The 14,910-nt window shown below is 42.1% G+C and overlaps 1 protein-coding gene across 2 annotated transcripts; it reads right to left on the reverse strand.

Annotated features, from left to right (window-relative positions):
- Positions 1-3,006: 3,006 nt before the first annotated feature.
- On the reverse strand, positions 3,007-13,506 carry LOC148014324 (mitochondrial acidic protein mam33-like). 2 transcript variants are annotated; one of them, XM_087666236.1, is made up of 3 exons: positions 13,010-13,506; positions 12,411-12,698; positions 3,007-12,293 (listed from the first exon to the last, which is right to left on the reverse strand). In XM_087666236.1, exons 1-3 carry the CDS (start codon positions 13,300-13,302, stop codon positions 12,134-12,136), a joined length of 741 nt encoding a protein of 246 aa, XP_087522362.1. In that variant the 5' UTR covers positions 13,303-13,506; the 3' UTR covers positions 3,007-12,133. The 2 variants fall into 2 exon arrangements, with proteins under 2 accessions (XP_087522362.1, XP_087522361.1); XM_087666235.1 differs by having other exon boundaries at positions 3,011-12,293; positions 12,411-12,772; positions 13,003-13,504.
- Positions 13,507-14,910: the final 1,404 nt, after the last annotated feature.

Here is a 14,910-nt window from a genome sequence, read left to right on the forward strand (position 1 = left end):
AAAAAAAACATGTAGGTTCATCCAACTCGGCTTACATTAGAAACATTCTAGATAAGCGAAAAATAAGAGAGTAATTGGTAAAAGCATACCTATTTAAGGTCACAATTTTTTTCCTCGAATGAACACCGCACCATCCATATCCTAGTCTACTTTTGAATTCAAAACTCCCTTTAGTATTCATGCTTTGTGTGTGTGTGTGTGTGTGTGTAGGCCACATATATTAAGAATCTGCAGAATAACAATTTACAATAGGATCCACTACTTGAAGTACTCACATAAGGTAGTAAAGTAGACTGCCGAACTCTTTTGGATGCAAATCACCACTTGAAGCTACCAAGTTAGACATAAATTTGATGTGCCTCTATCGTATACATGGTGTATACATAATCTGAGGGATCTTTCTACCTTCATTCTCTTAGAATTGCGTTGGGTTATGCATTTCGGTGTGTGGCACCTTACATAGCAGCAGCACACATCAAAGAAGAGCAAGCCAGATGCGACTCCACTGACGACTTGGGTGCCATTTCGACTCCGATGGAGCTTGATGCTCGCAAGAAGGCAGGGCAACACTTCACATGTGGCCAAACAGGTCGCACACAGGGGTCTACTTCATAGCAAATGCAAAAGGAGGAAACGCCCAAGCCATTTCAAAGACTTCCTGAGCTCCATCCAGCACCCCATACCACTGCAACTTTACAGGTCTGTCATGACCTTGGGTGCCCTTAGGGCAGTTTTTCTTCAAGACAAGGATTGCAGTGGAGGCATGCGCTGGATAAGGTACTCATAGCTAAAATGAGGGGTTCCTAGGCAAGTACATACTGCTTGTTATTAGCTGGGAACTTTGCCTTACGTAAAGTCATAAGAGTTAATAAGTTCTAGGTAACAGCTTATATACAAGGGATTGGCCATAATTTGCAGGAAGATTCTATGATCCTTGCAAGCAATGGAGGCTTAAGGACCTACCCATGCAGGAATCATCATTGACTCATTTGCACAACAGAATATTCTGTTGAAACTTACATAATCTTGCTAGGTCATTTTCAGATGGAGAGGCTTGTCGAAGTGATGAAAACCTCTTCACATTGAAGAATATAGAAAGTCAAGTGTGTGTTATGGTTCTCAATGAGGGGAACAAATAATATGCGAAGTGCACAAACTACAGCTTGCAGCAACACCCCATACAGGGTTAAAGAAGCAGGTACAGAGACCCATACCCTTCACAAACCGAACTCCCCAACAAAACACGCGCTAATGTCCAACCAAATTCTAGACCAACTCACATTTGAAGATGTCCCAGCAACCTCAGTTTGTAACAGCTCCAGGTCCACGGATGCTGAGCTAACATAGCCCACAGTACTGGTCTCACCGGGAGTCACCAGTAAATAGGCCACAACACAGCAACTACACTAGCTTAGAAGCGCCAATCTAGCCCGGCAGTCATACATGGCAGTAGTCACAGGGGCTAGTGTGCAACTACTAGCCACCTAGAACTCAAAAGCAGCCAGCATTCAACACATCACAGCCAGAGAGGTAGGACTAATGCAACATATACAATCATGAAGACAGCCACTAGTAATCAATGGTGCATCAAACAAGAGCCTTTCAAACGCGCACCCAATGCAGCTTACATAAAGTGGTGCAGGAACAAACACACATGCTTGAAAGCCACACAATCAAAAAAAAACAATAAAACCTTGTAGCAATCACACCCAAAACAAGAACTTGAATATCTGATACTGTGTCAGAATAACACAATACAATGGAAGCAATAGAACAACAGAAATACAACATGGTAATCAATGAACGCCAAAGATGTGTGAAACAGTGTAAGGAATCCACTAGCAGTGATCAATGAGATAAAGCCACCACATGACTGTTCTTTACCCACTTGCCTAAGACATGTCTCCAAAACAACCACAACTAAAAGATACGAGCATCCAAATGAGAAAATGATCCTACTCATAAATAACAGCAATAGAGAGTCAGTCTAGAGGCAAAAATGATACTCCTATCCAGAATTACAGCAATACCTATGATGTACATGTACACAAGGGGAAACTGCTGTCTAAAGCGTATCCATGCTACTATCCACCCCATATCAATCCTACACACTTCTGTACTCTATTTACATATATAAGCTTTCTAATCCTCTCCAAGATAGACCTCCAATCAAAGACCTGTCGAAGTTGGTCCTATACCTATGTGACACAAAGCAAGAAGGATTGAATAGTATCCTTCGGCTCAAACTTCATTTGCTAGAGTTGTCCATAAGAGCGATGGCATGCATGGTCAAAGGGGCCTTGTACAACATCTAAAGCTTTGCCCAAATGTTTGGAGCAATCCTATAGGAGGTGACCACAAGGACTTCTTTAGAGATGCAACAAAGAAGGGCAGAATATGCATGAGCATTATCGTTATCCCATGTGATCATAGCCTCTTCATAGTTGTCCTTGTCAAAATCAGCTAGAAGAGAAGAGTAGGATACTCAGGATGCTCAAAAACTCCAAAAATGAAATATCATAGCCACTTCTGCACAAACCATGCTTTCATAACAACACTCCATGTTAAGTAATCAAGGCCATGTAATTTGTCATCAGTGGAACAACAAGGAGGATCCATTTGGAGAGGATAGAAAGAGAAAATAAAGGAAAGAAGAGGAGGAGAGAGAGTGAGCACAACCAAACCAACAGCACAGATTGCGCTAAATAGAGTTCACATGCAATGGACACAAGCTGATCACAACCAACAAACACTGTCAAAAGCTTTAAATTGCTGTTGCCCAACCTACAAAGGCATTAAAAAAGTAAACACAGCAGCTATGAAGCAAAACGCAGACCAATCAATAATAAAATAATGATAAAAATCAATACGCAACCTGCTGGACCAAAAATGCAGCCCACAAAAGGCTGGATACAAGGCAATGGGCAGCAGATACTTGTCACCAGGCTGTAGAGAGTGTGCAGCAGTCAGGAAAAGTCAACAATCAGCAAGGACAGACCTGCAATCAGCAAAAAACAGCAGCAAGAGTGAAGATCCTGAAATCTGATACCATGTCACAAGTGGATGCAGCAATGAAAGCATAAACAAATGCTCGAATAAACTACTAAATGATAGACAAAAGAGAAAAACACAAAAGAACACTGCAAAGAAGAGAACTCAAAAGAATGCTCAGGACATGGAATCCACATACCAAACATGAGAATATCACGTACAATAGTGAGTCATTGGCTGTATAGGCAATGGCACCGGCTCCCTCTCTCCAACAGAACTTGTAGGTGATGAATGGCTGACTGAGGAGGGAGCCCCTAAATATGTAGGCCAAAACAGTGCCATAAAAAATGGCCTAGACTCACACATGAGTTGACTAGACTTCTAACAAATCCATGCCGCACTCCATATGCAAGTCATGCGCATCCCCACGCTTCATATTCATAAACAGCTCCAGTTGTCTAGTACTAGATAGAGTGCTCATCAACCATAAACACGCTTGCCCATGATATCTCAATCCACAAACTTAAATCATCTATTCCTTTGTTCTTGTTGATCACAATAGAAAGGAAGGAGAACCCCTTTATAAGAGGGAGGGCCTGTGTGACTGGCCAACCAACCACTTGCCCAACTACTACACAACTGCATTGTGCCCAAAGGGTTTCATAGTCTATATGGATGAGTGCAAGCACGCAAGTTGCTTACTCAAAGTGGCTAGGCATCTTGGTTGGTGATCTAGCATGATGGATACTTATGGCAACGACAATAATTACTTAAGAATGAGGACACTTCTAGAGAGAAGGCAATAGTGATAAGGTCAAGTCCTCCCTACCATAGGCTAGAGCCTCGTGGCCTATATCCTCAAGGGTCTAGTTGCACACTTTGGATTCAAACATTCGCAATTAGGGACTAAACCCATCTACAAGACACACACAGAACTAGGCCTCCTGCTAAACTCTTCCATGGCTTGTATAGCCAAATCCTTGTGGCCTACTTCACTAGGGATAAGTGCAGCCTCTCAAGAGCTATCAACCTGTAGAGCTCTAGGAGATGCAAACTCCAACAACAATGTTCTGACAAACATCACAATCCTTGAGCAATCTCATTACAACCAGAGAAATCCATCTCAAGGGCAATATTTGTCCTAAAAGAGCCATGCTACAACACCTCCAATCCTACACTCCATTGATCCCATGGAGTGTGGATACCTAAGCAAAGAAAATACATACTCCATCAAAGCTCTTAATCACTGCTCTCAAATTGTGACAACTCTAGATCCTAAACCAAACCATCCACACCATCCTTAGACTTGGCCTTTGCCTTTCAACCATAATAACATGGAACGGACCCTTGGAACACTGAAACACCATTCCGAAACACATAAGGATGGGAAACACATTCTTAGCATAGGGAACATTTCAACTGCCATTCCCGACAACGTTCCAACCTTGGAATGTTCTCTAGCTAGGAACGTTGTTGGAAACATGACGTTCATAGCAGAGTTGCATGCATAATCTTCATTATGTGCATCTTTGCCCCAACTACCTCTATCTCAACCTTCGCCTACTATAGCTTGCCCTCCCCGCTTTCTTTTTTTTCGTAATAAGTAATTATATTAATAACATGAAAAATAGAAGAGTCACATTAGAGAAGCAAAAGAAACCATCGTATGCAAAGCAACTAATCCTCCCTAGGGAGAAGGCCATCATGCTGAATAAGATCCAATTGCCAATGGAGAAGACCCTTGAGCTTAGCAATATGACTTTGAACCCCAAAGGCCAAATTGAAGACGAAGGCATTCTAGATGACCCAATTGTGTCAGCAATCCTAAAACCTAAGAAAATGAAACAAGATCTTCATATATGGCTATGTGGATGTGGGATGTTTTGCCTTACAAAAGGCCCTATCAAAGGGACACAACAAAGGTCCCACCACCGCTCTCCAAATGTCAGACAAGAGGAACTAGATCCTTTTTGCTAAGGGACATGAGATGAACCTATGGCAAGAAGATTCCAGACTAGTAGTACAAAAGAAACAATTGCCATTCAAATTACAATGCCTAGAGAGAGCCAAGTCAAGGGGCAAGCCACCTATTGTTAGAGTGTAGCGGTGCAGAAGCGTACGACCAAGACTGAGAGATAGAGTGAACAAAGAGAGAAGAGAGAGAGAAAGAGGCAATAGAACACAAAAAATCCGCAATGAACAATGGTGAATAAGGAAGCATATATGTACACAAGCATAGTAGTTTCGTTATTACATCTTTTGAGAAAAGTTCCCAGCTAACCGGGACCACCCTTTCGTAGGACGGACCAAGTCACATCCATCGCACTTTCCTCGATAGCTTTAGTTGTCTAATTAGGTTGTGCAACATTTAAAATCAGCTTCATTAATTAAGCCTTTTAGGGCACAGAGTTCATTCACGTAATTTACAACACATGCACAAAAACAAAACAAGCAGTCCTTTTATCAAACAATTTTCTTAACTTATCTTAAGTTAATCTTTGTCTCCTGCCCATACATGAGAATTATGTATCCCTTCTGTCCAACAGAAGTACCCGGTCCAAATCTCATGGCACCGAAATTTCCATCCTTTATCTAGAACCATGATAAAAAATCTGGAATGCTGCTCTCCATCTCATACGTAGTCAAGAGCTCCTACACATACCGCTACTGGGAGATAAAGATCCCCCTTGGAGTTTGATAGGTCTCATGACCTAGAAAAAAGTGAAAAAGTCCAATATCTGTCATCTTGAACGTCTCATGAAGTGTTGTCTTTGTTTGCTCGACCATCTGGGCATGGTCACATGTCACAATCAAATCATCCATATAGAGGGCAAATGGCACACGACCTCCATCAAAGGTGTGTACATAAAGCTATGGATCGGCCTTAGAATGCTAATACCCCAATCTCTCTTGGAGGAATGAGTCAATCTTCTCGTTCCAAGCACGAGGAACCTGCTTAAGGCCATAGAGGGCCTTCCTCAACCTATACACCTTACCATCAGAAGAATCGAAGTTTGGAGGCTACTCAGCATAGATCTCCTCCTTCAACGCCCCATTCAAGAAGGCAAACTTCACATCCAGCTAATAGACTAGCCAGCTCCTATGACTAGCCAAGGGAAGAACTGCACAAATGGTAGCCAACCGAGCTGTAGGGGCAAAAGTAAAATGGAAATCAACCTTTAGCAACAAGGTGGGCCTTGTGCTTGTCCAACGTGCCATCACTACGATACTTAGTCTTGAAGACCCATTTGACTCCAATTACCTTTTTATGAGCACACTTAGGCACAAGACACCAAGTGCCGTTCCTCTCAATCGACTCTAGCTCTTGCTCCATCGCTTTTCACCAATGATCATACTATAAAGCCTCCTTCACGAAGGTAGGCTTCCCGACATGCATGGCACGAGTCATCAGACAGTAATTAGTGTACACAAGCTCGGTGAAATGTGCATGGTTCCTCCGAGAACGTTGCGGGCCATCCTGCAACTACCACTCCTCAGCGACCCCCTCAATCCCTGCATCACGAAGAGTATCATGTGCCCAACGAGGAGAAGGTTGGATCTCTCCCCATCATTCTCCATCTACTGAAGTCTCTGGAATGTCCACCAACTGTTGCAGCTTAATCAAAGAGTCTAGTGGTGGAGAAATAAGCTTCTTATTCAAAGAAGAATCCTCAAGAGGCACAGGCTCTAGAGGTATAGGCACTAGTACCCAATTATCTCCTAGATCTCCAAAAACTGGGTATTCCTCACCCCCCCTCTAAGGCTGGAACTTCCACAAACCGAACATCATGGCTCATGTAGACATCCCACTTGGCACAATCATACAATCAATAACCTTGGGACTGCAAGCTATAGCCCACAAACACCTGGCGTTTAGAAGCCGCTTCAAATTTTGCACGATGTGTTTTCAGGATGTAAACATAGGCGTCACACCCAAAAACCCTAAAATAAGAATCATCTAGCTTAGATCCAAAATACGCCTCATAAGATGTCATACCAACAACGGAAATAGGAGATCAATTAAGGATGTGGACTGCAGTAGCCACAACCTCAACCCATAGGCACTGAGGTGTCTATCTATGCTCGTTCCATCATGGTACTAGCTATCTTGATCACACTGCAATTCTTCCGCTCCAATATGTCATTCTCCTAAGGGATGTTTATGTTGGCAAACTCCTCGTGGATATCATGATCTACACAAAAAGGAGCAAGCTCATTAGAAACAAATTCTCCGCTCTTATTTGACCATAAGATCTTCAGTTTCCAGCCTGATCGATTCTCCTCAAAGAGTAACCAATCTGTGAAGTTGAAGAAAGCTTCTGACTTCAGCTTCAAAAAATAAGCCCATGTCATCTTGCTGTAATCATCCACAATCAGCACGAAATACAAGCTCCCCTTGAGAGACTCCATCCGCATCGGTCCACAAAGATTGGTAGAAACAAGCTCCAAGGGTACTAAAGACCGCCTCAAAGCCTTGCTGGAAATAGCATCACGAGTTTGCTTCCCATGGATACAAGATACACATGGCTGCTAGCTCACCACAGTATTCGGCATACCTTGAACAAGTTGTTCCCTAGACGCCTTCTGAAGGTAATCATAGTTGAGGTGGCCAAACCAAGCATGTCGTAGCTCAGACTATGTTTGAGAGCTAAGAAGAAGAGAAGCCAAGATAGAAAAAGACCTTGACTTGTAGACTCCAATCTCCTCATAACCTGAAGCAAGGACTTGTCTCGATCCACGATCAAGAATCTGAAAGGAATCCACATCAAACTCGACCAAGAGATCGAGGACACAAATCTTGTGTACCGAAAGTAGATGGTATCCCAAGGCCGGCACATAAAGCACCTCAAAAGTATGGGCACCCCCTGCCCATTTGGAATAAGCTGCATGTTACCTCGTCCCTAAATAGGGATAGAATAACTATCCAAAAATCTGCCTATGTGAAGGCCACAAATGAGTAACACCTACTGTAGAAGAAGCCATGTGCTAAGATGCACCACCATCAACAATCCACTCCCGAGTGTGGGGGGCCATCAAAGCAACATCAAAGGCCTTTGAGGTCGATGCCCCAACCACCTCCAAGTGGAGGAAAGCAGCTGATAAGGAAGCAGCCACTGCTTTGAAATCCTTTGAAGACTTCTTTTTCTCCTTTTCCTTCTCCTTGTCAAGACAATCCTTCTAGTGACCGTCTTGTCACAAATGTGACAAGTGGACTCCTTTTCCTTGTCCTTCTTTGATTTATCATCTTTCTTCTTCTTTGGGTCCTTCCCCTTCTTCTAAGAGGACTGACCTATCAATGCCTCCGATTTGGAAGCATTGGTCCCTTTCAACTGCTCCTCTTGGTCCAAGACCATAGAAACCAACTCCTCCCAACAAAGAGTCTTCGTCCACTCTGAGACAACCAAAGCGGAATAAAAGCCACAGAAACAAGGCGATAACTGTGAAAGGAGAGTTATTGCCATGTCTTCAGAAGTAATCACCTTCCCTACGTTCTGCACCTACATCTTAAGTTGCCTCAGCTTGTTGATATGCTCCCGCATAGAAGATGACTTGTTGACACTCATGGTCCTCGTCTACACTCAAAGAAACTCGTTTCATGACTGTCATTCTATTATACATCTAATCAAGCTCCAACCAGATCTCCCGAGCCACTATCCAATGATCTATATGGGAGATCAAAGTTGTAGTACATGAGCTAAATAAAAACGAGCGGGATGCATTTAGTTTGTCCCAATGCGCTTAAGCCTTTGCCAACTTCAACTTATCACTAGGAGAGAGTTTGGACTCGTCTCTCAATGAAGGATAGTGGATAGCCTCTGTAACAAGCTCTGCCAAATCATAGGACTCTAAAATGGCAAGCATCATAACATGCCAGATGCAATAGTTCTCGCCATCGAGTTTTGATCCAATGAAAGAGCCGGTACCTTCCGGTCCATGATCGCCTGAAACTCCATCTCGACCTCAGAAGATATCTTCACCTAAAATGCCTACAAAAAATACAAAAACCAACCCCTCTAACTATGAAGACACATCCTGCTAGGGCTCTTCACCGCTTGTCTTGCTCCTTCTTCACCCGCTGAAGGCGAAGAAAATGTAAAATCTGCACTTAAAGGCCCAAAACGCAACCTTCTTCCTTCTTGAACGGCAAAAATCAACACCAACTTTAGCAACTTTGCTCCTTTCTTGCATGCACACGCTCACCTCAGCCTTGTTTTCATACGCAGCTCTCCCACTCGCCCTCAAGCGCTAAAAACACAACCTTGTGTCACGCTAAAATCTCATCTTCAAGTAGGTCCAACAATCCTTCAATGCTCTAATACAATGTCAGAGTGTAGCGGTGCAGAAGCATATGACCAAGACAGAGAGATAGAGTGAATAGAGAGAGGAGAGAGAGAGAGAGAGAGAGAGAGAGACAATTAAACATATAAAATCTGCAATGAAGAATGCTGAATAAGAAAGCAGATATGTACATGAGCACAAAGTGTATGCCTGCGTATGTCTCCACCTCAAAGATCTCACTGATTGTGAACCTCGAAGAACGTGCAACAATCTCCATGATCAAAAATCCAAATTCTTGCAATCAAAATTTATTCATCCGTGTGCTTAAGCAATAAATAGCCTGAAAAGAAATTACAAAAAATATGATGTCAGCTGCATTTAATGCAATCGACTGTACCAACCTGTTGTCCAACTGTACAGACAACCTATCCGACTACACACGTGGTGTACAAAATTGTTGACATGGAATCACACATGCAACCTACCCAGCACTACCACATGGCATGCTTGCAATAAAAGCGACACATTGTACGAACTGTACAGAGCCTGCCACGTGTCACCCACAACGCACAAAAATGATGAAACTACTCTCGAATGCCTGACAAACAAGAAATGCATATATACATAGCCTATCTCTGAAGAATGCCTATCCAAGGGATGACAATCTCTAACACCTATAAGGATTTTCCAAAGAGAAACTTTACATTTGAATGGAGTCTTATTAAGCTACCATTCCATAGCAATCAATTTCCACCATGTCTTACTTCAGCTGATAATCTATCCTCTATTGGATGCCAAGTCACCTTCTGAAGGATTGCCTTCCATGAGCACACCAAATGGGTCACTGGCACAATAGAAGGAAGTGAAAGCTGGGAGTCAATGTTGAGTATTTGCCGCTAGGAACCCTAAATTTTAATATTACCCTGCATAATTCCCTAGTCTTCAAGAAAAGGCGAACAATAGAGACCCAAGGCTGATGACTACCACACATATTTTGAAATAGCAACCAATGGAGAGCAACCATACGAGTCTCAATATCCAAAACAACCCCACCACCCATGCTTTTTAGAGTACAGACATGGCTCTAGGAAATCCAAGAGATACCAGCATACACCAAATCCTTTTTTCGTAGCATGAAATGGATAAGCCTAGTAAGGTCATTCAAACCATTCTTGGTTGAAGGCAAAAGCGGTAAAGAATAGGTAAGCATGGGCAACATAATAGTCTATGCCACTTCAAGGCGCACATGAAATGGTCTCCTCTCTCTCTCTCTCATGAACAAGGTCTGAAATAATCAATGGTTGCTATATCAACTAATCTTAATATATCATAGACAATATAACATTTAAAGTATGCTTTTAGAGTGTCTTTGAATACTCAAGAAGTTGATTATTGCAAAATTATGAAAAAATCCTAAATTTATTATTCTTTAATTTCCTATTCTCCCCTCGTTCTCAAAATGGACCTCCCCCACTCTAGTCGCATTCTCATTCCCTGATCCGTGGCTATGCCTTGACCCCTTTGCTACAATTCCACCGTTCTTTCATTTCTCTTGTTTCTCACAAGTAGTAGCCAACTTTGTTCCAAGAGAGAGCAATAATGCCTTCACATCAATAAAAATAAGAGTATATAGGCTGTCCATGAACATTGACACAATGTCATCAAAATAAAGAGAAAATAATACATGAGTAGAAACTTTGTGTACCTATTTTCACTAGCTTAATGCCCCTCACATATTGACCACTCCAATGGAGATCTTAGATATAGCCAAGCTCATGAAGCAAAATGAAATTAGGGCTCAAAAGTTAGTAACCTCAATTTAAAAAATTTAAAAGACGATTTCCCGAACTTTTTTGTACTTTTTAAAATTTACACAAGACTCACCGCAATTCCGAGAGTATACAACTAATATATCAAATGTATAGTCTCAAGGATATATGAGATACCTTCTATGTATTTTGTGCAGATTTGCTGCAAAATGCAGCTAGTCTTACCAAAACAAACAGTGTTGAATAGCTATCAACACACAAAGGGCAAAGAATAACAGCAGCCAGCACCCATGATTGGCTCCAAATCACACTGAACAAAGCAAGTAGGAGGCAATGCAAAACAATCCAGGGAAAGCTGAAAACTGCCACACCAGCCCAAAAGCACCTTGCCCAATCGGTGGACCTTGGCCATTGGGACAGAACATAGTGTGACGGAACCACATGTTGCTAAGCTGGTGAATAGCAACAAATCAAGTTGCACTAGCAAAATGCGGCTTAGCCTTCAGAACTTAGAGCAAAAAGTAACGTGTCCATTGCAACACCCTTTAAAGGAGTAGGTCATAAAGACCGAGAGAGCAACCACCAAACACATGCACACCTTGAGCTTAAGCCATCATGTTTGAAGCTCTAATACCATGATCAAAACTAGATGGCAACAAGCACACACAAAACAAGTAAAATGGAAAGGCACACCCACACATTCACGAAGAAAGAGAAAAATAAGCAACATAGAATCTTGCATTAGCTGAAATGGCGAGAGTGTACAAGCAAGAGGGTGATTAGTATTCACAAGCTCAGATGCTCATCCAGGAAATGAAGTCCTCGAAGTTCAATAAGTCATCCAATTCAAGTTCCCATAATATCATTGGGAGATTGCTTGTCGACTATCCAGCCATTTCACATTTTAAATCCATGAAAGACTCCTAGTATGAAGAGAATGTCTTGATGTTTCAAAATAAAGTGCCCAACAGCATTGTTCAAGCTTCTGGAGGAATTTACAAATGAGTAAACCCCTAAGCTGATCTAGCATAGTAGCCAACTTTGCACCTTGATAAGCTGTCTAACATTCCACCATGCAAGACACTGAGGCCAAGTCATTGCTTCAAAAAACGTCTAACATTTTGTAACCACGAGATATATTCATCCCCATATTGGATGATCAAGTGATCCATTATAATGTTCGCAAGAGTTGGATTGATACCCCGAGCCTTGACAACATTCTGAAAACCCTCCTTTAAGGAATCACTCAACTCTCTGTCCACAAAGTAAACAAAGAGATCAAACAAGAGTACTGTGAGATAAATATCACTACTCAACAGTCAAAAACCAGAGTGCAGCAAGACACTCACAGGACAAATCATGATTACTTACTGAAAACCTCGGCCAGAATATGGATAATTCTCGTGTGCAAAATGACCACTGTAGGCAACATCTTCAATCATAATTTTTTCACCCCTTGCATAAGAGCATAAGAATAACACTTTGGGGTCTTCTTTTGATGGTCCTTTGGAGATCTGGATGTTCAAAGTTAAACACTGGTTGAGATTTAATTCATCTTCATCACCCCTAAACTCAACTTCACCAGCATCTTCACCTTCTTCCTCTGCTCTGTCTAGGTCCAATAAACATGTGATGAGAACTTCTTCTTTACCAGACAGCCTGCGCAGAGTTAGGTCACTGGCATTCTCATTTTCGAGAACTTCAAATGGTTTGAATGAACCTACAGATGCTTTCTGGAATCGAGCAACATTACACGAATCAGTAAAAAATGCATTTGATTTGAAGCCAAGCTCCATAATTTGGCGGCACTGATGTTTGGATGCGGAAATGACAAATCACTAAAGTCACTTCAGGTAGATTGATAGCAGTAACAAGACAGTGGAGTCCAAAATATATGGTTGCTAGGGTCCTTCTGCTGCATTTAGACCACATGGACCTTTAAGGAAGCGGAATTATGTCTGACCTGATACCTTTCTTGGAGGTAGGACGCTTCATCGAGCTGAGTTTTGAGAGCTTTTATGAGGAGAGCGTCTCCGCTATTGAGGCTCTCGTCTGTGGAGGAGTCTTTCTTGCCAGACTTACTCTTCTTCTTGGGCTTTTTTGGGGGAAGAGGATGTGCCTCTGCTGCTGCTATGTCATCTTCTTCTTCCACTCCTCCGGCCTTCGAGGAATAGCAACATCTTCTGCTGAGAGATATGGAAGAGAAGTATAATGGACTGTTCAGACACCTGCCTCCCAAGCGCACAAGGCCCCTGAGTGCCATCTCTCTCTCTCTCTCTCTCTCTCTCTCTCTCTCTCTCGCCGGTAGTTGAGGTGGCGAATCTATAGTGGAAGAGTTCAAAAAGCCTAAGAAATGGGACACGCGCAGGTCAATTGCATGAGTAAACTCAGACTACAGAACAACTGGTCTGGCCTATCAACTTGACCTAACCTCACTTCATCTCTTCGAAAAACGGAACTTGTTGCACTAAACAAGGTAGCTTCTAACATTATGAACGCTCCATTCACGAGCACAAGTATTAAGGACATGTTCCTTAGCAATTGGCAATGCAACCATTCCAAGCTCACAAATAGATCTTCCCTTGCTCTTCCAAGGCATTCAATTGCTATACATCACTAGCTCTTCCAAATGTATCACTTGCAGGTGACCATGCACCACCATTTGATGGTCCTATCATTGCAAGTTTATGTATTTGCGTGTGGTGGGGCTCCAAGCATTAGAGTCCTTTAGGGCCATTAACTTACCTATAAGTAACTTTTGTAACCTTATAGTTCCTTTAGGCTAATGCCAATGGCACTTTGAAAATGGATTGTATTTAAAATCTTGAGTTATGTATCACTTGCAGGTGGTTGTGCACCGGCCAGTTGATGGTCCCACCACTGCAAGTTTATGTACTTGCGTGTGGTGGGGCTTTAAGCATTAGAGTCATGTAGGGCTCGGCACAAAGAGGACTTCTTTTCTAAACCTTTCAAAGCCATCAAGATCTCCTCTATACAACCCCATTTATTAATAGACGCTCTCATAAAGACTTTCCCAAAGATCTTGTTGTTACTAAATGTCCAAGTGTATCTTAAGGCAATAGCTCAAATGATATTGCAGAGATTATCTAAACCTTCATTGAGATCCCCATAGTCTCCAAAGAGAATACTTTTAGCATTAATCTTTCCATCCAATCCCACTTTCTCTATCCAATGCTTGAGGTAAGTTCATAGGCTCTTAACCTCTTCACACTCCCAAAAAAAAAGTTGCAAAGACTTTGCATGTCTCTTACACAACATGCAAAAGGGAGAATTTTGTCATGCCTTGGAGAGTATCTCCCTTGTTGGGAACTTGTTCATAAGGGTCCTCCCAAAACACCAAGTTAAGCCTTCTAAAAACGTTCTTACCCACATGCTTCTAAATCTCTTCTTTTAGGTCCCTAATTTTGTCTAGGGTTATTTCCAAAGCTTCTAAGCCTTCTAGAAGGGTTATTATCCTCATGCTTCTAAGTCTCTTCTTTTAGGTCCTCAATATTGTTTAGGGGTGCTTCCTTCTCCAATATTTATATGTCTTGAAGACATGTTTGCCTTGCAAGCAATTGAAATTCTTCATTTTATTGCACCCAAGGAGTGTTTTCCCTTTTTCGATCATAAGGTAGCCAAGGGGGTTGATGGGCCTAATTACGTAGGACATGACCCAATCCTCTCTCCTCTTAGATGTAACTTCCCTTACCCACAGTATATCTTCCTTTCCAAACAGTCATTTTTGTGATATTTCACCTTTTGTCAACCATCTAAGTACAATAGGTGGCACTATCAGAAAGCCAAGCAACATATTGAAGGCTCAAATCGCCTCTTCCAGCATCCTTGCCACACTGCTTTGATTATTTAA

The sequence above is a fragment of the Lygodium microphyllum genome, chromosome 25 (genome assembly GCF_053477565.2).
Source record: "Lygodium microphyllum isolate KBCC chromosome 25, Lygodium_microphyllum_v1.1.10, whole genome shotgun sequence".
NCBI lineage: Eukaryota > Viridiplantae > Streptophyta > Polypodiopsida > Schizaeales > Lygodiaceae > Lygodium > Lygodium microphyllum.

Bases quoted from the DNA above. Each gene is read 5' to 3' on its own strand.
- LOC148014324 (XM_087666235.1), bottom strand. From the start codon at position 13,302: ATGGCACTCAGGGGCCTTGTGCGCTTGGGAGGCAGGTGTCTGAACAGT. The intron at 12,773-13,002 runs GTCAGACATAAT...GCTCGATTCCAG, and splicing joins ACCTCCAAGAAAGGTATCAG to AAAGCATCTGTAGGTTCATT. The intron at 12,294-12,410 runs GTAAGTAATCAT...CTTTGTGGACAG, and splicing joins TATTCTGGCCGAGGTTTTCA to AGAGTTGAGTGATTCCTTAA.